This window comes from Polypterus senegalus, chromosome 16 (assembly GCF_016835505.1).
Source record: "Polypterus senegalus isolate Bchr_013 chromosome 16, ASM1683550v1, whole genome shotgun sequence".
Taxonomy (NCBI): domain Eukaryota; kingdom Metazoa; phylum Chordata; class Cladistia; order Polypteriformes; family Polypteridae; genus Polypterus; species Polypterus senegalus.
In genome coordinates this window covers 19,433,362-19,458,132 of record NC_053169.1, presented here as the reverse complement: position 1 = coordinate 19,458,132, position 24,771 = coordinate 19,433,362, and the positions used below count along the sequence as shown (strand labels likewise).

At 34.2% G+C, this 24,771-nt stretch overlaps 1 protein-coding gene across 7 annotated transcripts in view; it reads left to right on the top strand.

Annotated features, from left to right (window-relative positions):
* LOC120516925 (kinesin light chain 1-like) overlaps positions 1-24,771 on the top strand; it is a 96,134-nt gene that overhangs the window by 47,032 nt on the left and 24,331 nt on the right. For 3 of the 7 annotated variants that reach the window (XM_039738934.1, XM_039738932.1, XM_039738933.1), the window contains one exon: positions 1,643-1,801. In XM_039738934.1, the coding sequence (XP_039594868.1) occupies positions 1,643-1,801 (159 nt within the window). Of the gene's footprint in view, positions 1-1,642; positions 1,802-13,149; positions 14,431-24,771 lie in introns of those variants that run through there. The other 4 variants (XM_039738937.1, XM_039738935.1, XM_039738938.1 and 1 more) reach the window with 3 other exon arrangements.

The following is a 24,771-nucleotide window of genomic DNA, read 5'->3' as shown; positions in this document are numbered from 1 at the left end:
AGATCCCCTCCAGTTCTGTCAGGTTGGATGGTAAATGTTGGTGGGCAGCCATTTTTAGGTCTCTCCAGAGATGCTCAATTGGGTTTAAGTCAGGGCTCTGGCTGGGCCATTCAAGAACAGTCACAGAGTTGTTGTGAAGCCACTCCTTTGTTATTTTAGCTGTGTGCTTAGGGTCATTGTCTTGTTGGAAGGTAAACCTTCTGCCCAGTTTGAGGTCCTTAGCACTCTGGAGAAGATTTTTGTCCAGCATATCCCTGTACTTGGCCGCATTCATCTTTCCCTCAATTGCAACCAGTCGTCCTGTCCCTGCAGCTCAAAAACACCCCCACAGCATGATGCTGCCACCGCCATGCTTCACTGTGGGGACTGTATTGGACAAGTGATGAGCAGTGCCTGGTTGTCTCCACACATACCGCTTAGAATTAGGGCTAAAAAGCTCTATCTTGGTCTCATCACACGAGAGATTCTTATTTCTCACCATCTCAGAGTCCTTCAGGTGTCTTTTAGCAAACTCCATGCGGGCTGTCATGTGTCTTGCACTGAGGAGAGGCTTCCGACACTGGTGGAGGGCTGCAGTGATGGTTGACTTTCTACAACTTTCTCCCATCTCCTGACTGCTTCTCTGCAGCTCAGCCAAAGTGATCTTTGGGTTCTTCTTTACCTCTCTCACCAAGGCTCTTCTCTCCTGGTAGCTCAGCTTGGCCGGACGGCCAGCTCTAGGAAGGCTTCTGGTCGTCCCAAACGTCTTCCATTTAAGGATTATGGAGGCCACTGTGCTCTTTGGAACCTTAAGTGCAGCAGAAATGTTTTTGTAACCTTGGCCAGATCTGTGCCTTGCCACAATTCTGTCTCTGAGCTCTTCAGGCAGTTCCTTTGACCTCATGATTCTCATTTGCTCTGACATGCATTGTGAGCTGTAAGGTCTTCTATAGACAGGTGTGTGGCTTTCCTAATCAAGTCCAATAAGTATAATCAAACACAGCTGGACTCAAATGAAGGTGATCTCAAGGATGATCAGAAGAAATGGAAAGCACCTGAGTTAAATATATGAGTGTCACAGCAAAGGGTCTGAATACTTAGGACCATGTGATATTTCAGTTTTTCTTTTTTAATAAATCTGCAACAATTTCAAAAATTCTTTTTTTTGTCTGTCAATATATGGGGTGTTGTATGTACATTAATGATGAAAAAAAATTAATTGAAATGATTTTAGCAAATGGCTGCAATATAACAAAGTGAAAAGTTGAAGGGGGTCTGAATACTTTCCGTACCCGCTGTATATTCATATATTATGGATTTATTCAATAGGTCCAAGTAAAGTAAGGAAATGGAATTGAAGGTTGTGGAAATTGGCCAAAATGGGTAAACTTAAACAATGCCTATTAAACTGGTGGTTGTTTAGTTTTTTTTCTACATTTTTGCATTGCACTATAATATATAAAAGAGGAAGAAAAGATTTCAGATGAAACAGAGTGCAATATAAATATACCAACACAATCTGTTCTTGTGCATTTTTGTTGCTAATGTAACATCTGAATTTCCTACAGCCCTAATTTGTATACAGCAGGAAAACTAAATGAAAATTTAAAAGATGGTTGTTAAGTGGACAGAAGACACTTACGGTTATTTGTTGTGTTATTAGGGCACTGATCCCATAAATCAAACAAGAGTTGTGGAAATTCTGAAGGATGGTGAGAATCCTGAGAGAAGGCGCAGCCGGGACAGCTTGGGACCCTCCGTTAAATATGAAAGTGGATTAGAAGGAGGAGAGGAAGTGAGTATGGCAGTAGAATGGAATGGGGTGAGTACAAATCCACTTTTAACAAATTAAAATTGGCAAATTAAAAAAGCAGTTGTATAAAGATGTACTGGCTTTTACCCTTTGAAAAACAAGTTTACTTTGTCTACTTTTCTAAAAATTAGCAAATCAGGCTCTGAAAACAATAACAATGTAAATTCTGTAATTTGTTGTTGTTTATTGAAATACATATATTCTTATGTATACACAAGGACATTTACAAGGGGACACACAAACAACCAACACAGAAATATTGAATAAATCTTAGAGATGCCCTCATTTACTGCCTCTACAATGATCTGTCTGTCTTTTATATTGGACAGGCCCATTCACGTCCTTGGGAGCAAAACTACTTTATCTGTCTGCTTACCCTCATCCTCTTGTTTCTCCAGGCAGGCATTACAATTAACACTTTAGGGCCTCTGAGTGTTAATTAAAATGTGTTAAATTCGCAGACTGAATGGTCGGCATATGAACAGAGATCAATTTAATTGGTCATGCAAATCGGTAAACCCCCATTTTTCCAATTTCGAGTAGAACCTCTCTGTGCATTGTGGTTATTTACTACTTATGTTACAGGGTAAGTGTTTCACTTATCAGCGTGCAGACGTTTTCTATCAGAATAGTCAAAAGCTTTTACTCTCCCTTATGTCCACTGGGTCTCTGTTTGTCCTTAGTGCATAAATACATATTGAGGAAAAATAATCATTTCCGTTTGAGTGATTTGGCTAAGGTAGTGTTTATGTAATCCCAACAGCTGCCAATATATATACTCTACCACCTATTATGTTGTTTATTATTTTCAGAGCACATGTTTGAAATTATGATTGTGCAGGGCCAGTACATCTTATCTTCCTTTATTAGGTTTTGTCATTTTTGACAGCATTAAACAAAGCTAAGCAGCTGATTGTATGTCCTGGCATACATTCATTTTTGTGTGTATGTATGTATGTATGTATATGAAAATTTATCATCTTCCTTTCACTTACTTTCAATGATAAACCTACTTAAAGTATACTGACAATCCCATAAGGCAGAAATACTGCCACCAATTCATATGTGCATCTGAAAGTTATCCATTTATAAATTAGCAGAATGTACATTTTACTTTTTTGAAAAATTGATAATTGGGCAGCAACACTATTTTGAATCCAAAATATGAATATACCCAGCATATGAACTAGCAAGATGCACATTCTGAATTGTTCACAACCTTTTCTTCTTTCTCTGAAGCATGTATGGTTTCACTGCTTGCACAGTGCAGGTTGAGTATAATTCATGCCTTGCTACTTCACTAATCCTCATTTTTATTTCATTTTTCTTGTGTTTTGTGACATGTATCCTTTCCCTTTTGTGACTGTGGTGGGTTACTCAGTATTTTATAGGCAGAGCATAACATATGAGCATTATTAAAATTCTACTGTTAACAAAAATAATTAAAATTATAGGATTTTGAAGTGTTTTATTTTGCTTTGCCTTATACAATCAATATTAACTAAACATTAAGCTCACAAATATCACAGGTTTATTTGTAACATTTTGTCCAAAAGTATGTATGGATTTATAGAGACTTCATAAAACATTTAATAATAGTTGTTACCTGCAGGAGATATTTAATAGTTTGTGATGTTATACATGCATTAAGCTACATATACTGTACTAGATACCTAAACTAAAGTTTTACTAAGTATTTTTAGTAATGCAAACATCCCTAATAATTCAATGCCCATCTCCTAATTTTTCTGTGTTTTTCTGTTCATAGTTTCTTGTAAGTATTAGTAATGAAAACCACACAAAGTCAAGTTAGTGTTTGATAAGCATTAATTATTTTTTTTTTTATGTTGCAATCAGATGAAAAAAATTTTCCTACCCTCAAACAACCACATCATTGTTGTAGCTAAACAAGTTGATGATAGCTTAAGTTTAAAACAAATAAATATAAATAAATTAAATGAAATATAGGATGTATGAAGTACTGTAGTTTAAATGATTTTTTGTTGATAATAAAGTTTCAGTTTATCATGGTCTAAAAGTCAGTAATAAAAAGATACATTGTGTGCAATATTGACTTTTGAATAACAGTTTTTGAAAAATAAAAAATAAGATTATTCTAGTAGAAAAAGAAGCATCTTTTTATTCAAATTCTACTCATAGGTTATGGAAAATCAATAATTTTGACTTTACATTAAAAAAAACTTTTAAATGTTGTAGTGTGCTGCTGATCTCTTCATGTGAAACTTTTTCAGAGTGATTTAATATCCTATCAAAAGTGTAACAAAGCGTAAACATTTTACTCTCTTTAATTAGAGGCAGTTTATACACAACCATGTAGAAGTTAACCCCTTAGAGCTGAACCATCTGACATCTGTTCTTTACATAATTAGTTTTTGCACAATATTTCCCTTTCATGTACTGTTCTAATCCTAAATGCAACAGAAGATCGATACCATTTGAAACATCTATTTGGAATTACAAATTGAAGTGTTGTACTATTTAGTGCTGTTCATTTGAAGGGAAAGAAGCTGAAGCAAGAAATCTTTAGACACTGAGGCAGTAACAAAAATACAGAGCATAACAAAAGAGCCTACGGATTACTGTATGCATTGTATGAAGGACTGTTTAGGTGTTGGGAATGCTGGATTTGAATGATTGTATTCAGTCCTGCTTTGTTTATTGAAGTCATATATTATGTAATAAAATCTATAATTGCATAATGGATGCCCCAAACCCTGTAGAAATTTACTGATGAAAAGAATTGAACTACAACATAGTGAAGTAGAGAAAATGCATTGTTCTGAATATTGTAGCCTATATGTAATTAGGAAGTGCTTTAAAAATGTTATTTTTAAGGTTTTTCTGTTTATCATCCATATTATATAAATTACTCTACCGACTATATTAATCTTCCATGTATTTTTTACTTTACCACTATTAGTAGCCTTCCTTAAGACAGTTTATTAACAATGCAATAGGATTATGCAGTTTTATGAACCGTATATTGCCATCAACATAGACAGATCAACGTAATGTTGGTTTTCCTAAAAGCATCACTTATTAACAGCAAAGAAATATTCAAATTGGGAACTCAAAGTACAGACAGGAGCAAGTAAATACTGTTCAACTTCTTCACCTAAGCAAACCTCGTATAGAATGTGCCTGTTAGTAAAACAAAATGATCTAGTCTTTGCAATACAGTGATGTGCTTACGCTAAAAAAAAAAAAAATAGTGTTCATAAAATGCATTGCATTGCAGAGTAATAGAATATGATTTAAGACATTGGAGAAGCCTGGTTTTGTGCTGTGATGGTTGAAAAGACAAACTTGAGTTTCTTACAATGGTAATGATTTTTAAGATAACTTTTTGGGATGTAAGATTATAGTGCTACATTTGAACTCCGTTATTTCTTGAGAACAATTGGATGTGAATCTGTTTTATGAAGGAATCTGAAACAATGTCAATCTATAAAGGTGTGTGTGTGTGTGTGTGTGGATGGTTACCTATATCTATGATCTTCCTCTCACAACTGAGAGGACGTAGTGGATTTTTGCCAACCACAAATGTTACCTGGGAGACAACCATCCAAATAATCAAGATTGCAATTCAGAAATATCTATGATCTGCTTCTCACAACTGAGAGAATGTGGTGGATATTTGCTGACTGGCTGACCAACCACAACCGTTACCTGGTAGATAACCATCCAAATAATCGGACTGAAATTCAGACCTATGAATGTATATATTATATATAATTTTATTTATATTTATCCAAGACAGCCATCCATTTTTATTTTTTCCAACTGGAATGCAGACAGGTTAAGTTAAATGTTCAAGGTCACATAAAGATTAGGTGGTAAAAACTGAACCAGTAACTTTGCAATTGAAAGTCTAGTGTTTTAGCCACCATGGGCTGTGCTATTGAGGTTCAGAGATTTGTTTGTAATTAGATTTAAAGGGAAAGTTCAGTCATTGCATTTACTAAGAATTTAAGTTTAATATTACACATTTCATTTTTATTGTTTCAGAAATATTTTGTTACATATGTGGTGTGATATTGTTTCAGCATGTAGTGTTAAGAAATAAATCAATATCAATCAATATGTATGATGATAAGAGATCATTAAAGAAAGTGATGATGGGCATATTGATGTTATCTTCCTGCAAGGACTTAAAGTAAAATATTGCCAATATTTTGAATGGGTTAAGGGTAAATATACTAAATGTGGTCCCAACACATTGTATTTCATTAGAAATGGAGAAAAACAATTATTTAAAGTTTCCTCTTTAAGTGATGCATTTACAGTGTTTTGGAGGAAGGTGTTTAAGTGTATTGTAGTTGTTTTATGTATGACATGTTTGTTAGCTGAGTTTAAGTGGGAGGGAGAGCTTAGGCATTGTTGTATGTTATTGGATATGCTGCAGCATGCAACCATTTCATCCTAACCAATAGGGTGTGTTTGTTTTCTAAAAAGCAAACCATGGAATGGATAAAGATAGATTACAGCAGTGCTTATGTTACTGTTTAATTTAACACTTATCAGTGCTGTATTTTATTCGGGTTCATTCACTTTATGCTGTCGATTATCCTCTTTTAACTTCTACTTTTCTGGTTTGCAAATGTGTACAGCTCCCTAATGATACACACATTGTATGTACTGACATTAAAAATAGATTGTTTCATTAATAATAAACTTTCAATGCTTTATTTTTGTCATACACAGTTTATGATACAAAGCATGACACAGATGAGTAGACACAATACAAAAATGTTAACTTTTATGCATATTTTATGGATTGGATTTATCAATAAATCAGCAAATATTAAAGAATCATTTATATATGATGTGCATTTAAACATATTGCCCATACATTTGCTAGCAGATAGTGTATTTTCAAAATCACCAACTGTAAATTTACAATTTGCAAAGCACCTTTGTTGCCTCTGTTTGAATTTCTGACTGCCTCCATGTGTTTAAGATTTGTTTGAAGAATCTTGTGTGATGAATTTCTGTCTTAACTGATAGCAGTTGTTAGGATTTTGTAACCCAGGAATCGTAACTTGCTTGTATTTAGTTCTGGGCTCTTTGCATGTGATGATCAATTTTAACTTGTCCAGTTTACTTGATTATGCTGACCTCTTTTATAAGGTGGCTTTGCATAAAACCTGCTATTCGAACCCATGCACCTATTACAGAATAAATAATAATCAGTTTGGTGAACTATGGCCTGCAGAACTCATTCCTGACATCTTTCTATGAAATTATTTAAATACATTAACTTTTTTAATTACATTGTTAACAGTAATTAATCATTAGTCACATTTTAACATTTCCTCAAATAAAGCGACACCAACTAACAGGTTTTTCCATTGAAAACATAATATTGCTTAAAATCCTCAGCCATGGTCAGAAAAAATACAATTCAATGGTAATTAGACCATAAATCCAGCGTGAAAACATGTGTAACCAAATACAGTTTGATAATCTGATATTAGAGTTTGTCTAATATCTCATAATTTGGTTTTGGTCCAAGTCCTCAAAACATTCTGTTTTTCCACGGTATTGTACATAAATGTAAGTTTGAAAAATCATTAGCTTCAACTTGCTTTCTGAGCCCACTTTTTCACAGGGAGCAGGTGACCCCTTAGCATTAGGGAAATGCGGCACAGATGCACAGTGTAGTTAAATATCACAGGTTGTATCAGTAGGTTAGTAATCTGGCATGAAGATCGCATATCTCTCTTGTTATAAAAAAAAAAAAAAATCCTGGGAAAGAAAGATGGGAGACAAAATGTGATCTTCAAGTTAAGATCATGGAAGACACTTAAAAGACCCAAGAGACAAAAGATTGGCCACTGAGCGTCTCGCAGGGACCTTAAACATGAGACTTTGTGCCAAGAGATTGACCCAGGACCGTCTCACAATGACGTAGAACATGAGATTCTTGCAAGACACGCCCTACTTCCACCCTATATCAAATAAGACCACGGGCAGCAAAACACTCGGTCATGTAAAGGTTTTGAGCACTCACAGATCCAGGGCTCTCAGCGTGTATAAAGTGTATAACAACAACAACAACAACATTTATTTATATAGCACATTTTCATACAAACAGTAGCTCAAAGTGCTTTACATATTAAAGAATAGAAAAATGAAAGACATAATTATAAAAAAATAAATCAACATTAACATCGAATAAGAGTAAGGTTCAATGGCCAGGGGACAGAAAAACAAAAAACTCCAGACGGCTGGAGAAAAAATAAAATCTGTAGGGATTCCAGACCATGAGACCGCCCAGTATAAGGACAATACGTTATAAATGAAATGTCGACGACTAAGCAAAGAAGAAAGCAGCGCGGAGAAAAGAGACTCAAAAGCATTGCAGAGAAAAAAGGACAAAAAAGGAAAAGAATAATCTAGGTGCAAATTCAGAAAATAAGGAAAGTAATTATCAGCCCGGAACAAGTGGAATTGAAAAAAGCATGTCCAATCGGGCTCACAATTAAAAGACAGAGTGTAAAAGACAAAGTAGAACTTCATAAAGACGTTCACAAATGTTGGTGCTATACACATGCAGAGCAGGTTAGGAATTATGAAAGCAGTGGAATTCGAAAGGCTAAAAAAAAAAAAAAAAGTTGCCGTGATACAAATGTGGAGAAAGTTAAGGAATATGAAAGTAGGAAAATTAGAAAGTATAAAAAAAAGTAAAGATCGCAGCAGCGCAAACAAATGGTAATTATTACTCGAAAAAGGGAAAATAATCACCACGGACCAGGTGTCATTGGGGAAAAAAAAAAGCAGGACAAAACGAGGTTAGAAATAAAAGACAGAGTAGAAAACAAAGTAGAACGTCATAAAGAGGTTAAAAAGCAAGGGGGCCAAACACATACAGAGCAGGTTAGAGAAAATGAAAACTGGAATTCAAAAGACTAAAAAAAAATGTAGGCACAAAACACATGCAGAGCAAGATACAGAATATGAAAGCAGAAAAAAAACGACAGTGTCAAAAAAAGAAAGTAAACATCACATTAGCGCAAAGAAAGAAATTATTACTCGGAGAAATAACAAAAAGGCGAATAAAGAACGAATATATGGACATAGGTGATATGTTGGAAGTATGTAAATATTGTAAGGCTTTGAAGTTTAAATCAGAGAATTTCAAAAAACGGGGTTTACTTCACATGCATTTATTGGTTACTTTGCAAAAATAATTAACTGCTGATGATGTAGATCGTTTTGTCTGTGCTAAAATTCCAAACAGAGAAACCTATCCTGAATTATGGTACAAAGTCTTTAAAAACATGTCACACTGACTTCATTTAAAAGATTCCAAATATTGTTTTTACAGAAGTTCTGAAATAAAAGTGAAACTAATGAACTAGCAACAATTCAAAGAAAATAAAAATAATAAAAGTGTGTATCCGGAAAACCAAACACGGGGGGTTGGCGAGCGAAGCCCCCTAGTATGAGTAAAAACACAAGCGCATTTGTTAAGTCTGCTGCTGGGATTTATATATGTAATAAATGAATTAATGTTTTACCTCCCTTTTTTTTTTTTAAATAATTAGGCTATTGGGTCTATAGCTATCTTCTTGCCCTGTTATAATTATTCTCCCCTTCTCCAGATTTTAGGGTTATCATTATTTTAACATTACTTGATACCATTTAATATAGTCAATTAATAACAGAAGTCTAAAAGGAAGTAAAACAAGTGCTGATGAGACAAAAGGGAAAAATACCAAGATTCTTGGTCAATTTGAAAAAATAATGGCTACAGTTTGGAATAGAAATCAAATAAGGGAAGTCATTATCAATTATTTGCATGTCCCACCAGTGACTCTAATTAACAGATTAATTTGTATATGCAAAAATATAAAGAAATAAAGCCACTACAGAAACAAATGGGTATCTGTGCCCGTTCAAATCTTCAGTGAAAAACATTCTCTGTTTATATTTTTTTTAATGGGCTCATTATTTTGTTTTGTTGTCCACAAACTACAGTATGAATAATGTTTATTAATATATTTTTTCAGGTATGAAATTTGATTTTAATTGTGAAATATCAATGTCACTTCTTACCCTCTGTAGCTCTGACAAAGCATGATACATGCTTGCTTCCCTTTTTTTTTTTTCTTTGCATGAAGTCTTCTTCTATGTTGTGACTGCCCCACCCCATCCTCTCACTGCTTATTGGTCTCATTAACCTACAGTGATTGTAGCCTTGACAGTCAATCAGCCAATTAAATGCCTTGTCCTTCTGTGGATTGTACTCCCTCTTGTCAATTTCCTTGTAGCTAAAACTGTAAAATCTGAAATTTTGCAGAATGTACTCAACATGATTATCAAACCTGTGATATCTATGGTAATGTTTCTTAATAGACATCAATTAGTATTCATATTATTTAGTATTTTTTTAAAGTGTGAGAGTAAGTTAATGTTAGTCAGTTTCTTTTTCTATTGTCAACATTAATAAATGCATTTTTAAAAACATTATTTCAGACGTTTGTTGATCTAGAAAAGTACAGTTCTGCTCAGTTTATGCAGGGTTTAAATCTTGGCATAAGAATGAAACAAGTACAAGTTAATAAGCAAAATTCTTGATGACATTTATATTAACATTTTATATTAATTAACATTATATTGACATTAAATATTTAAATATAAAGTTTCAGAGTGTTTTACTTAATTTAATTAAATTTATCTCACAGTCTATTCCTTGTTAATTAAAATAATCTCTCAAAAATATAGCTGAAAAAAGTCTACCATGATCGCATTAACAAAATTAAACTGTAAACTGCAAACCTACTTAATCTAAATCCAGATCATGTGGGACTGGATGGAGTCAGTCTTGGCAGGATCAGACACTAGGCAGGAAACAGATTGAGGGTATGACAGTCCATTGCAGAGCCATCTCACACACAAATGCACACATTTCTACACTTTTACTAAAATGGGACAAGTTTAAATTTCCAATTAATCCAGTTAACATGCACACCTGAGGTTTTAAAAAATACCAATCACAAAGACAGAAAAAATTACATGGTGATGGATCAGTGAGACACCAATGCTTGCCACTGGAATCCCCATATTATTTTATCATCCCCATTTTTTAACATAATTTAAGAGCAGTGTGACATGTGTAATTAAATTCTTATTGACGCACAGCTGTGTGGCATCAGTGTATAATTGTATACCACAAGGTCGCTGGCGTAGTATATTTTTAATTTTGTGCATGTGATTAGTTTAATGAAGGTTTAATCTAAAAGCAGTGACAATTTTGTTCTTTGTGTTAGCTGAAAAAAAAAAAAATAACAGTTCCAAAAAATAGTTACCTTCCCTTACATTATTGCAGCAAACACTGGCCAAGGTAGATGTAGATAGTGATGCATGAAAAACTAATAAACAAGTAAAGCACTGAGAAAACATGCACTACTTTATTGAAAATAATTAAAAATGACATGATAGTTTCCCCCTCAGGGTCTTGCTCATTTTAAAAGGTTACCACTGCAATATTTGTACTGTACTTTCAGAAACTTCAAATTCAATGATAATATACAACTTCACGCAATTTCAAATTGACAATTAAGGACTTCTCAAGTATTGCAGCTAATTAGGTATAGGCACAAGTCATGAGGATTTTTAGTGTAAATTCTGTTTTGATTATACTGTTTCCATACTGCCTGAAAAAAATTACTGAAGGACTTTCAAAATGCATTATATCCCAATTACTGTTATATGGTAGCTACAGCTTTCGTTTACATTTTTGTATTATGAAAGTCCTTTTATCCATTTTGTGCACCTGTGCTTTCAATTCTAAGTGTTTAGACAGTCAAAGTCCATTATATTGGTTAAAAGCAGGAACCTGGATAGGATACCAGTCCACTGCAGGACATACTCATACATACGCCCTAACTTGCTCCAAAAAGATAATTTATAGTTGCAACATATTTCCTAACATAAACATACTTAGGTTTTAATGCCTGTGGTAAACAGACAGCAAATGGTCTAGAAAATCAAATCTAGATCCCAGGTGCCAGATCTGCCATGGTCCCTATTTTTAAAGAATATTACCGGTAAATAATAAAGTAATGCACATTTGAAAATATTTATATTAATATAGCATTCATTTGCCGTAAGTGCTGTTTGTAAGCAAGTGTGTAATTTTGTGCTTAAAACTCTTAAGATATAAACTTTTTATAAACTGACAGAAAATCACTTGCTGCTACTAACTGTATACTTGAGATTTATACTTTGAAGCTTTTGCCCTTAGTTATACTTTACATTACTTTTTAAAACATCAAATGTCAATCCAATGAGGGATTAGATCTTTTTAAATGTAAATCTAAAATGCATTTTTGTCAAGACTTTTTCTAGATGTTCCCAGTACATTCAATAGATGAAATATAAAAAATGAGTTGTTATGCATGTGACATTGGATCATTTACAATATATGTCACATATATGAATTTCTCTTCAATTTAAGTATTTATAGGCTGCATAGTATATGTTCATCAATTAGGAGTTAAAAGGCAAGTATCAATGGTAAGGTTAATGTTTCATTAACGTTTATCATTTCAAAACAATGTATTCACACAAGATTTCTGTTTAATTATATCTCAAATTTTTGCTATAAGCAAATCTTGCTTTAAGTTATCTTATCAATATTAATGCGCAAGATTAAAAAAGAAATAAATAAACACAACATGATTCGCCTAGTATTTATTTCCTGAAAAATTATAGTTAGTCTCTACATAGTGAAAAATTATAAAGAGATTTGCTTGGCACTCACCATTCCTAACTATAGCAATTTTTGCAGTTCTAAACCTGCAATACAAACCTCCAACTTTTTCTGGTTTCCTAAAATAGATTTATGGCCTTGTATTTCATTAATTTTTATTTCCTATTCTAACATTAATTGATTGCACCATTAACAAAACCATTGAGATATTGTAGAGCAATAAGATGACAATGTTATTTGATTTTTGTACAATTGAAAAATTGCAACAAAGCGTTAAAATAACTACACCGCTCGGCAATGTTAGATTACAAGAATTCACAGCAATAAGCTTTGCTATATCTGAGATGAATAAGGAAACTAGAAATGAAACTTAAAAGGTTAATGCATTTTTTGCTATATAAAATTTTTATTTTGTAAAAACAAATAATGGAAATTGTTATTGATATGCTACACTGTGTGGAATAACCTGATAAACTTGTCTCAAAGTGTGTCATATATATGATATTATAGTGTAATATAAAAAATCCAACATTAGTCTTCTGTGACATATTTATGTTTTCTTCTGTGTGTTTAATCTTGTGTGTTGTTTTGTGTCTTTGTTTTCTCTTTGCGCTAGGCTTAAGTCATGAGGATTTTTCTCTTCTCTAAACCTAATACCCTCCCAAGCAAATAGCAAATTCAAAAGGAATTTTTTTGTTGTTCCCACTGGTTTTTATCTTCCAAATGAATCTTCCTCAACCATTCCTGCTGTCTTCAGTGAGACTGCCCTCCAAATTCTTCTTCAAACAGGCTTCCAAGCTAAGGGATGTGCGTCTCCACTTCTCTTTACCTCTTCCTTCCTCTTTACACCATATTACATTCTCATAAACCTGTGAAGACTAAGACAGGAAGATAGCTCATAGCAAAGTGCTGCTTAAAATTGACATGACAGTCATGGAAAGTAAGACAAGAAGAGGAGAATTCATGATAAATGTGACTATATGATAATTTATGTGTTCAGTACAGCAAAACTCCAGACATGCACGCTCAAAAAATACACACCTCGGTACACACATCTTGGAGTAGAATAAGATTTATAAATACATGTGGGCCAAATAATGAAAGTGTTTAAAAATAATAATAATAATTGTACCATGCATTTTTTAATCATGTAAACAGTTGGTCAGAAGCTCCTGATAAGGAGTCATTTGTTTATAAGAAATTTACCTGAAGTTGCATGTTAGTTAGAGTTAGGGAACAGACCGCTGCAAACCTTTTGCCATCCATTTAATTTACATGCTGCTCTCTGTCTTCCCATAAGCTTACTTTGGCCACATTGCATAGGATGTTACACATTTTATATGTTGCAATATGTGTATGATAAAAGCAATTTGTATTTATTTTCCTTCTGCAAAATATTTATCTGCCAATTTGTATTTATTTTCCTTCTGCAAAATATTTATCTGCCTTTTTCAAGTTAGTTATCTAGAGTATACTATAAAAAATAATATTTCAGTCGATCCTAATTTGTGACTCACATTTCATAAAAAATACAGTGTTCAATATATTTGAATAGTTTGTGCTCGGGTGAGTTCCATTACTTGCTCTCACGGTCTCACTGTAAGCCAGTGTTGACAGATGCCCCCTTAATTATGGGGTTTTAAGTGTACAGATACTGAACCAATAGATAGTCATTTAATGCACGTTATTATTTTTAAAATTAAATTTACACTTTTGAATTTATTTTTCAATACAGTAGGCTGTGCTGTTTACATTTATCAACTTTATAAATCCAGACGTTTATATATGAATCTGAAGTCTCTGAATTATGTTGCCATTATGGATTATTTCTTATATCTAGCATTATAGTTATTTAGTAATTTATGTGTAGTAAAATATTTATCTTTTTATTATTTTGCCACATGAATAAGTAAAACAAATTTAATAATTTTGTACAAAATGCAATTACTTTAATGAGAATGAGACTTGTGTTTGTAACTTATGAATGCTGTATTTAATTATTTTTATTATATTTATTAACAATGCCAAATATCACATAACGATCCTTATTTAAATGATGAAAGTATTTTCCAGTTTAGATGGCTAAAAGTTTTTAAAATATTAAGACTTATTTAAAAAAATAGGCACTGCCTCACTGTTTCTCTTTTTCGATTTTAGCACACTTCACATTATTCCAGAAGAGGGCGTCAGGCCTCTGTTTTGGGATAGACAATGCTACCTTTTAAGTACGGTTTCATTGAAGGAAATTTATTTAAATAGTGCTTTAAACAGAATTACAAAGGGGCAGAGTTAAGAGGCATTTTGAGACCTTGTTGGTTTGTACAAATAATACAATATTTCAGTTTTAGAAAATATTATTGGTCATGATTTCAATCTTGAAATGAATACATCATTGTTTAGTATGTTAGACTATTGTTTTTATAATTTGCATATCATTATCTGAGCGTTTTTGTTATTCTTTGGATTTTCCAAATTTACCAACACTCTCTTAGAAATAAATGCTGTTATCATCATCATTTTAGCGCCTTAGACACTTGCTAGACTAAGCACCTGTATGTGGCTACGAGGCCTGTTACTTGTGAGTTAAAACAAGGTTGTTGTGCATTACATACTATATTAATCATGTATATGTATGCCAACATTTCAAAAGGTGACATGACAAACTGTGGTGATAGCAGACCAATAAACTCTACCATTTTTAAATTTGAATCAGTATCTGCTATAACTTTCCAAAAGGGAAGGCCATTTTTTTTTCTTGCAGGTAAAATCAAGTAAAACATACTAAAACAGTAACCAGAAAATTTCCTGTTTTTCATTTTTTGCCTTCCTGTTACAGTTCAAGACAAAAGCTGAGAACAAATTCAGTTGCTAAATACAAGTGAATATTGACAGCAGCAGCCCTTTTACCTGTTGGTTCCAAAATATATAGTTTGGAATTTTTACTTATGAAAAGTCTTGGAACTCCCCTGTTATTTTATCATTTCATTATTGTACAGCTATTGATTTCCCATAACAAACAGAATACTACCAAATGAACATGTCCATAATATTCATCCTGCATATAATTAAAAGTCTGATCTTTTATTGATTGTTTGACTAGCAGCTTGTTTTAGAGCCCTTCCTTTAGTGTTTAAAATCTTCAGGGTACCTGCAGGAGATTTTAACACTTTAAGAGAAGACCTGTTACATGGTCTAGAGTGATGGCTACACATAGAATATCATTTAATATCAATGCACATAGTGTTCTAGACAAATAAATTTATAAGAAGGAGAGCAAAGTAAATTAATTAATGAAGATCATCCTTTTAAAAAAAGGTGCCACCTCATGACAGAAATGGAGGGGATATGCACTTGAAATAATATTGAGCATAAGTCTGATTTATTTTGGTTGTATTCTTTCTTCAATGCCTTAAAGGTTGTTAGGTCAGTTTATTTGCTTGAAACAGTACAGGAGGATTTCATGTTTGTTGAAAACAGTTAAGTCTTTGGAACAATCAATATGAGTAAACAGTAAAATTAGAAGGACATTGTCATTTTTAACTGCAGAATGAGGTAGCGTAGTGATTAGTGTTACTGCCTCACAGCTTCATGGACCTATCCAAGTCTAGTTTGTATATCTATCTTTTACTCCTTAATGGTTTATCTCTCATATAAAAATGAGCATATTAGGTTAGTTGGTATGAGGGTATGTATGTGCGTATGTCTCCTCTTCAGGTTTGATTTCTATCAAGTGCTCGATAGAGCAAAGATGGACCCTTTAATGCAAAAGAAGTAGATTTAAAAAATGAGGATATAAGTAATGATAATTCTAATTAAAAGTTCTACTTATTTATGCATGACTGTTTAATTAGTCACATTTAGGCATTACAGGGAGATTTCACACATTTTTGCTGCTTATGGAACTGGTAAGATATGTTTGTGTGCTTCAGAAACAGCTTTTCAAAAATACAGCACCCCTCAACAGTAAGATTAAATGTAGGTAATAATTTATGTAAAGAACAAGGAGTAGTATGAATTAGGCTTTAAGCAATTAAAAACTAGAACATAGCACTAAACACAACATATACAGTATGTGGCTTTGCTGCATTTAAATTATAGAAAACATTTAAATTTCTATATTTTTACATTTCCTTAAATTTTATAAAATGTTCTACATCCTCTTTACATGTCGATTATACGGCACTTTTGTTTTAAACCAATGTAAGAAAAAGTTATTTTGATAAGACTTTGCCAAACCTTTTTTTTTCTCTTTTATATTTTGGTACTTTTTAAGAATTTGATTTGGTTGAACTTTTTGCCATCACTCTGGACCTGCTTATCACTTTAAAATGTACATTAGTAAAACTGCAGAACTGTACATGATTTCTAACCAAATAAGCAGAAGGCAAATCACTAGCTTGGCTGTTTTGTTTTGTTTTTTTTCCTCTACTGCAGTTTTGTTTCACACAGTGTGTTAGTAATTTCTGAATGGTTATGTAAATTTAAAATGCTCTTCAGTGACTGTCTCTCTGTTGATGTACTCTGCTGTTCTAATATCCTTGTAATCTCTTAAATGCTTGTTACCTTTTAATTGTATCTAGTACATTGATGTTACTGAATAGTTTACCTCTAATTAAAGGAGAGTAAATTAATTGAATGTGTTTTATCTTTTCTTCATTATCTGCTTCAGTGCTTTTTCACAAACTACTCAAGTATTTTAAAGTAGGAAATTATCCAAATGGGTGCCTTTGTCTGAACACTTTTATTTCTCCAGGTGTACTTGAAATGATGGTCACACGGGCTCACGTAGATGATTAGGATTTTTTTAAAGTAAAATCAATAAAAATAAGTTTGTGAACTGTTATTTTACAGATCTCTTCTACGATATTTTCTACTTCTAAATTAGTTTTTACATTTCCTGATTTTTATATTAAATCAAATATTTGATGCTGGAAGTCTGCAAAAAAATAAATAGATGAAAAGAAATAGGATTTGTCCGTTTCAACAAACTGATTTTTTTTTTTTTTATTACATTTTCTCGTCATAATTTGCTGCATTTCAATATAATGAAAGTATTGTATATGAACAACTGTTTAAGAAAATAAAAGATAGATTGTTTAAGTATTTGTTTAGGTAATGATTCAGAGATCCTGTATTCTTAAGTCATGGTTGGCACAGTATCTTTTTAATAAGGCTTTGTTGAAGTAGGAATGTTGCATGGCAAGTGTATTGTTTATTGTTATGCATTTTAGTTTTTTTCATCTGGTTGCTTTTTATTCAAACTGTGTTAGTCTTTTCATTTTGGTGTCTATTTTAATTTTTAGCTGATTTATTCATTCCCGTTTTTCCTGTGTATGAATTTCACGTTTTGGGAAGCAAGACAAAACATTCTTTAAAAGTATAACCTGAAGAAATACACATATGAGTTTACATGCATTTTATGTACTCGTGCAACAAATGTGTTTTCATTTGAAAACCTGCCACTAATTTAACTCTATCCTGGATCACAGTTAACTCTGATTTATGTATTTTTGTGTAGACCTGATACCACATTGCGCAACTTCTAGCTGTAGGGTATGTCGGACTTACTGACCACAGTTGCTGATCTTATCGCTGGAACATGTAAGCTTATACGACTGAGAATTGTTAGGCATATCAAATTGCGTGACTGTATGCAGGCTTTTTAGTACAGTCATGCTTGCCCCCTTTTCTGTCATTCAAATGCATGCTGCCTAATGGAGCTGGAGCGTTACGAAGAATTAACAGGTACAGGAAGTTCAGCTGCATCTTCTGCCTTTTTTTTTTTTTCCTTTTTCCATTCTGTTCTGGTGTGTAAAACTTGAGACATCAGACACATGGGCTTTTCTTCTGCTTATGGAGTCCAAAACACCCTCAATTCCTTATTCATCATTACATCATCATATGCATTGTACTTCTGGGTGAACAGTAAATGGTTGGAAGCACTCATGCACACACAGCCCACCCCTACAATTAAAGAAAAAAATCAAAGTGAGAGAGATTGCAGCCGAACTCTCCATACCTGGAAACCATTCATACATCACCAGCTCTGCCAGGCAGCACGTTATTGGCTGTCAGAATACTTTGGAAATGTGAAACTGTGCTGAAAAATGTTCACAGTAGTCACATAATTTGTCTTCCACTGCAACAAATGAGATTATCAAGTCTGACATCCCCTCTGACTAGAAGTCACCAGCTTTAGAGGCTGCATGTCTTTGGGAATGCAGAAGGAAAAGCCAACAATGACAATAACGGGACATACCACACTGGATACAGAATTTGATCTGAGGATGGTGAATCCATGACATAGGAGCACAATCTGTTATGCCATCCTTCTTTGTAACAATGGAACCTTAATTTAAAAATGTAATAGTTACTAAATGGGTTTATAAGCTTAAATGATTTTCATGCACTTTCCAGTGTGTTCTAGTGGTAAAATGACTTGGATTGTAAATAAAAAGGTTGCTGGTTTAATCTGCAGGTAACTCACTGTGTTTCCTTGATAAAGTTCTCTGTAAACAAATTTAACATAACTATGTACCTGTAAAGCACCATAGGATGCCATAAAAATAATTTGTTTTAACTAACTTTGTTTGTACAATGACTTATTCACATGTCTCTCCCGTAACCCTACCTATTCTTCTTTTAGCTTAACAGTACATATGATACCTTTTTATTTGATCATTTTCATCATTCTACAAAATCACTGCACTGTTGACAAATTACAGATGGCAAGTAATGCACCTGACACTTTTCCAAAACCAGTCTGTCCGGAAAAATACACCATTAGAACATGTAAACAGTTCCTTCATGTAATCTGGGCATTGTGCATTCATACAATGATTCTTTCGATACATAGTAAAACTTGAAAATGTGAACTAAGTAAGATGAAACTAGTGTAGTGATCGTGACAGCAGAGTGGCTATTATTATCTGTCATTACCTGTATTGCTTTTGATCTTATAAAAGTATTCAGTAGATTCTCAGATTACAGGATATTTTGAAGGGATGTCATTTTCTTATTAGACTGTCATTTTTTGGCTTAAAAGAAGACAAATTTAATCTCTTACGCACAAAGTTCCCAAGTGCTAAAATGAAGGCTCTCTGGTATTCTAGTTGTGCTTTTGTCCAACACTGTTTTCATTCTTTACTCTCAATTAACACTCCCTTCACAGTTGACTTTCTCTGAATTCTTTGGCTAAGTTCAAAATTGATCTGTAAAGCCTGTGCTGTTTTTTAAGATTATCTGAGTTATAAATTCCTAAAATGAGTCATTGATGGCATTACTGTACTTGAATTCTCAAAGGCTGGATAACGCCACATAGCTCCCATATCACCTAACGTGTGCTGCTGATGTCTGTATTACAGAAATGTCCATCCATTTAAAGGGGGCTGAACAGCTAAGGCAATCCGCTTTAAATTCTCAAGACTAGAAACAATTTTACAATTAGTGTATAATATATGTCTGTTCATTTTGTTATTGACAGGGCCTCATTCTTAAATTGATTTGGTTTTAGTGCCCAGATATTTATGGAAACCAGTCATTAGTGTGTTCATTTCAGTAACTGTTCTTAAATAGAATGTGATGTTATTTTTACATGTTAACCAAAATAACTGATGGTGATTTATATTGGACTTTATTAAAAATGACCTATTGAGATTAGAGCGTGTAGTTTGTTTCAGTTATTTCCTAGGTCTAATTTTCAAGCAGTAATCCTTCACCTTTCAAGTGCTTGCATCATTGGGATTTAAGTATCATGTACAGTGCATCCGGAAAGTATTCACAGCGCATCACTTTTTCCACATTTTGTTATGTTACAGCCTTATTCCAAAATGGATTAAATTCATTTTTTTCCTCAGAATTCTACACACAACACTCCATAATGACAACGTGAAAAAAGTTTACTTGAGGGTTTTGCAAATTTGTTAAAATTAAAAAAAATTGAGAAAGCACATGTACATAAGTATTCACAGCCTTTGCCATGAAGCTCAAAAATGAGCTCAGGTGCATCCTGTTTCTCCTGAGATGTTTCTGCAGCTTAATTGGAGTCCACCTGTGGTAAATTCAGTTGATTGGAAATGATTTGGAAAGGCACAAACCTGTCTATAGAAAGTCCCACAGTTGACAGTTCATGTCAGAGCACAAACCAAGCATGAAGTCAAAGGAATTGTCTGTGGACCTCTGAGACAGGATTGTCTCGAGGCACAAATCTGGGGAAGGTTACAGAAAAATTTCTGCTGCTTTGAAGGTCCCAATGAGCACAGTGGACTCCATCATCCATAAGTGGAAGAAGTTTGAAACCACCAGGACTCTTCCTAGAGCTGGCCGGCCATCTAAACTGAGCGATCGGGGGAGAAGGGCCTTAGTCAGCGAGGTGACCAAGAACCCGATGGTCACTCTGTCATAGCTACAGAGGTCCTCTGTGGAGAGAGTAGAACCTTCCAGAAGGACAACCATCTCTGCAGCAATTCACCAATCAGGCCTGTATGGTAGAGTGGCCAGACGGAAGCCACTCCTTAGTAAAAGGCACATGGCAGCCCACCTGGAGTTTGGCACCTGAAGGACTCTCAGACCATGAGAAACAAAATTCTCTGGTCTGATGAGACAAAGATTAAACTCTTTGGTGTGAATGCCAGGTGTCACGTTTGGAGGAAACCAGGCACCGCTCATCACCAGGCCAATACCATCCCTACAGTGAAGCATGGTGGTGGCAGCATCATGCTGTGGGGATGTCTTTCAGTGGCATGAACTGGGAGACTAGTCAGGATAAAGGGAAAGATGACTGCAGCAATGGACAGAGACATCCTGGATGAAAACCTGCTCCAGAGCGCTCTTGACCTCAGACTGGGGCGACGATTCATCTTTCAGCAGGACAACGACCCTAAGCACACAGCCAAGATATCAAAGGAGTGGCTTCAGGACAACTCTGTGAATGTCCTTGAGTGGCCCAGCCAGAGCCCAGACTTGAATCTGATTGAACATCTCTGGAGAGATCTTAAAATGGCTGTGCACCGACACTTCCCATCCAACCTGATGGAGCTTGAGTTGTGCTGCAAACAGGAATGGGCGAAACTGGCCAAGGATAGGTGTGCCAAGCTTGTGGTATCATATTCAAAAAGGCTGTAATTGCTTCCAAAGGTACATCGACAAAGTATTGAGCAAAGGCTGTGAATACTTATGTACATGGGATTTCTCAGTTTTTTAATTTTTAATAAATTTGTAAAAACCTCGAACTTTTTTCACGTTGTCATTATGGGGTGTTATGTGTAGAATTCTGAGGTAAAAAATGAATTTAATCCATTTTGGAATAAGGCTGTAACATAACAAAATGTGGAAAAAGTGATGCGCTGTGGATACTTTCCGGATGCACCGTATAAATGTCTAAGTTAAATTTTCAATATTCTTATACACAGTATAGCTTATTTTTATTTGGACATTCAAAGAACTTTATATAGACAGTGGGGAGCCACCTGGATGATGCAATGGCAGCCATTTTTGTGCCAATATGCTAACCATATATTAGCTATTACATGGTGAAGGGGTGAGAGAAGTAGCTAATTAGAGACTGGTGATGTCTAGGGAGCCAGAATGAATAAGGCTATGATGGGTAATGTGGCCAGGACATTTGGTTTACACCCTATTCTTTTCGAAGGATGCCCACAGATTTTTTTTTTATGACCACAGAGTCAGGACATCAGTTTTATGTCTCATTCAAAGGATGGCAGCATTTGTACAGCACAGAGTCCCCGTCACTGCACTGGGGCATTGAGATTCACACTCAGACCACAGGTTAAGAACTCCCTACTGGCGACACCAACACTTTTTTTTTTTTCTTTCAAAATTTCATGGTTGGTCTCTCATCAAAGTACTGGCCAGGACCAAACATGCTTAGCTTCAGGTGGATTACCTGTTCCAAAGTGCAGGTGGTATTGCTGCTGGCTTTATCAGTTTGGGGTGCTATCCCCATTTTTGCACATAATTAAAATAAAATATAATTGTAAAACACAGAAAACGCAGTACAATTTCTAAATGGTAGTTATTAGCAAACATTTTTCTTATGTTCCCACATAGGCTAGTGACAAAAGTACAAGTTCAAGGTTATTGTCGTGTCCACAGAACAGATGACAAAAAAAAGTTTAAAAAAAAAAAAAATAGCACACATAAAAAGGTAATTTTACATTTTATACAGATATGTGAATCTGAACTCCTAACTTCCTTAATGATATGTGTACCCCAGGAAAAATGAGCCTAAAACGTTTCATTCTTTTCAACAAGAAAAAATGTTACTACATGTAACAGAAACATGTAAATACCAAACCGTCAGCATACAGTAAATAAAGTTCAATGGGTATGTCTAGTGTCCACTGCTATACTGATCCAGATTTATTACGCGTCATTTCTGTGTTAAGTTTTGAGACAGTCACCAACCCACAGCCCAATGTTGCAATTGGGACACTAAAAGCATGTTTTCTTGTGCACTTTTCTTATAATATTTTTTCTTTTGCTTACACATGGGAGGGTACAATGCAGTCACCTGATCCACACGATTGCTGCAACCGTTCTGTTGTTGTAAGCTACCAAGGCACAAGGCTTGGTGACTTCCACTTCCTTGTCCTTATACTTCATCAAAATTACTTTGCCCTTTTCTTCATGCAGCTACTGTTAAACCATGCTGAAGCTTCACTAGAACCAATTCACTAGGCATATCATGGCGATTCAGTCATACAGTACCATATTACTTTCTGTGTCAATATCTGATTATCAATTCACATCGTCATCACAATCACTTAATTCGAGCAGTGCTTCAGTTTCAGTTCATTCTACAACTGCCTTTAAGATTTTCAATTGCCTTTTTGTATTTTTTTTTTTTTTTTTTTTTTTGACTCATATTTATTTCCAGATATTATTGTTTGAATGAGTAAGAAATATTTTTAGTCAGTAACTTCTAGGATCTCCTTTAGCAATAATAACTTTACACAGTCCTCTCCTGTAGCTGATTAGATTAACAAAAATTAGGCAATCTATAATAAGGCCTAGTGCCTTTGGATCATCTGGAGCTATTGATAAGTAAAGCTGCGTGCCATCTGCTTAGCTGTGGTAATTTAACATCAACACAAGGATGCAACTGAATGAAGGTCAGCCTGTTTACTTCCACAGTTATTCTAGTTTGCAGATTAACCTCTAAAAGACTAGTGTACAATGTTGATCTGCGTTTTCTCAAGCAAATTAATTTATAGCAACAATTGTGAGACTATGAATTTTAGGTTTTGTATTGGGTTTGTCAACAGGGCAGATTGATTTTTTTGGGGTGGACTATAAACTTTGCAAGGTTATGACTACTACTCACTAAAATACTGTTTCATAAATTTTTTGAGTCTGTATAAAATGTTAATGTTTAATGGATTTGCTGGCCATGAATGTGTATCTGTTCAGAAATTTGTGAGGCTGAAGTAGACCACAAGGTTTTATGAATGAATGGAAAAATTTTTTGTAGAAGTTCAGATTTACAGAAAGTGACAATTGTGTTACAGTATTTAAGAAGGTAGTATATTCTCAGTGATCCAGTATTTTTGAGGTGCAATTAAGTTATTAATGGATACACCCTCTTCTAAATTTAATGTACAAAGATGTAACACATTATACAATTTGTATTTTAAAGTGAAAACATTTGCTGAATAGATTTTTCCAGTTTCATTATTCTCCTCTTGTCAATCACTTGAGTGTGTCATATCTTTTACATGTACAGTGTGTTGGCTTCTATTTCAAGGTTGCTAAATTATAGGCCACATGCAGAAGTAGTCCCCTCCAAAAGTATTGGAACAAAAGATGAATACGAGAAGAGTGATCAGAGTTTCAGCTTTTATTCCCTGATATTTACACATAGATTTATTAGGTAACATAGAACAGGACACATTTTGTAACAAACCACCCATTTTTTTTTTTTTTTAAGTGAGCAAAAATATTGGAACAGAAATTTTTCAAATAAATGTCAAAATTTTTTTGTTCTTTATTTCGCCTTATACAATTTCTTGTATTAGGAATTTGTTAGTTTTCGCATACCCCTTGGGGTCAGAGCACAGGGTCAGCCATTGTACAGCGCCCCTGGGGCAATTACAGGTTAAGGGTCTTGCTCAAGGGCCCAGCAGAATAGGATCTCTTTTTGGCAGTGACGGGGAATCGAACCGGCAACCTTCTGGATACCAGCACAGATCCTTAGCCTCAAAACCACCACTCCGCCCCT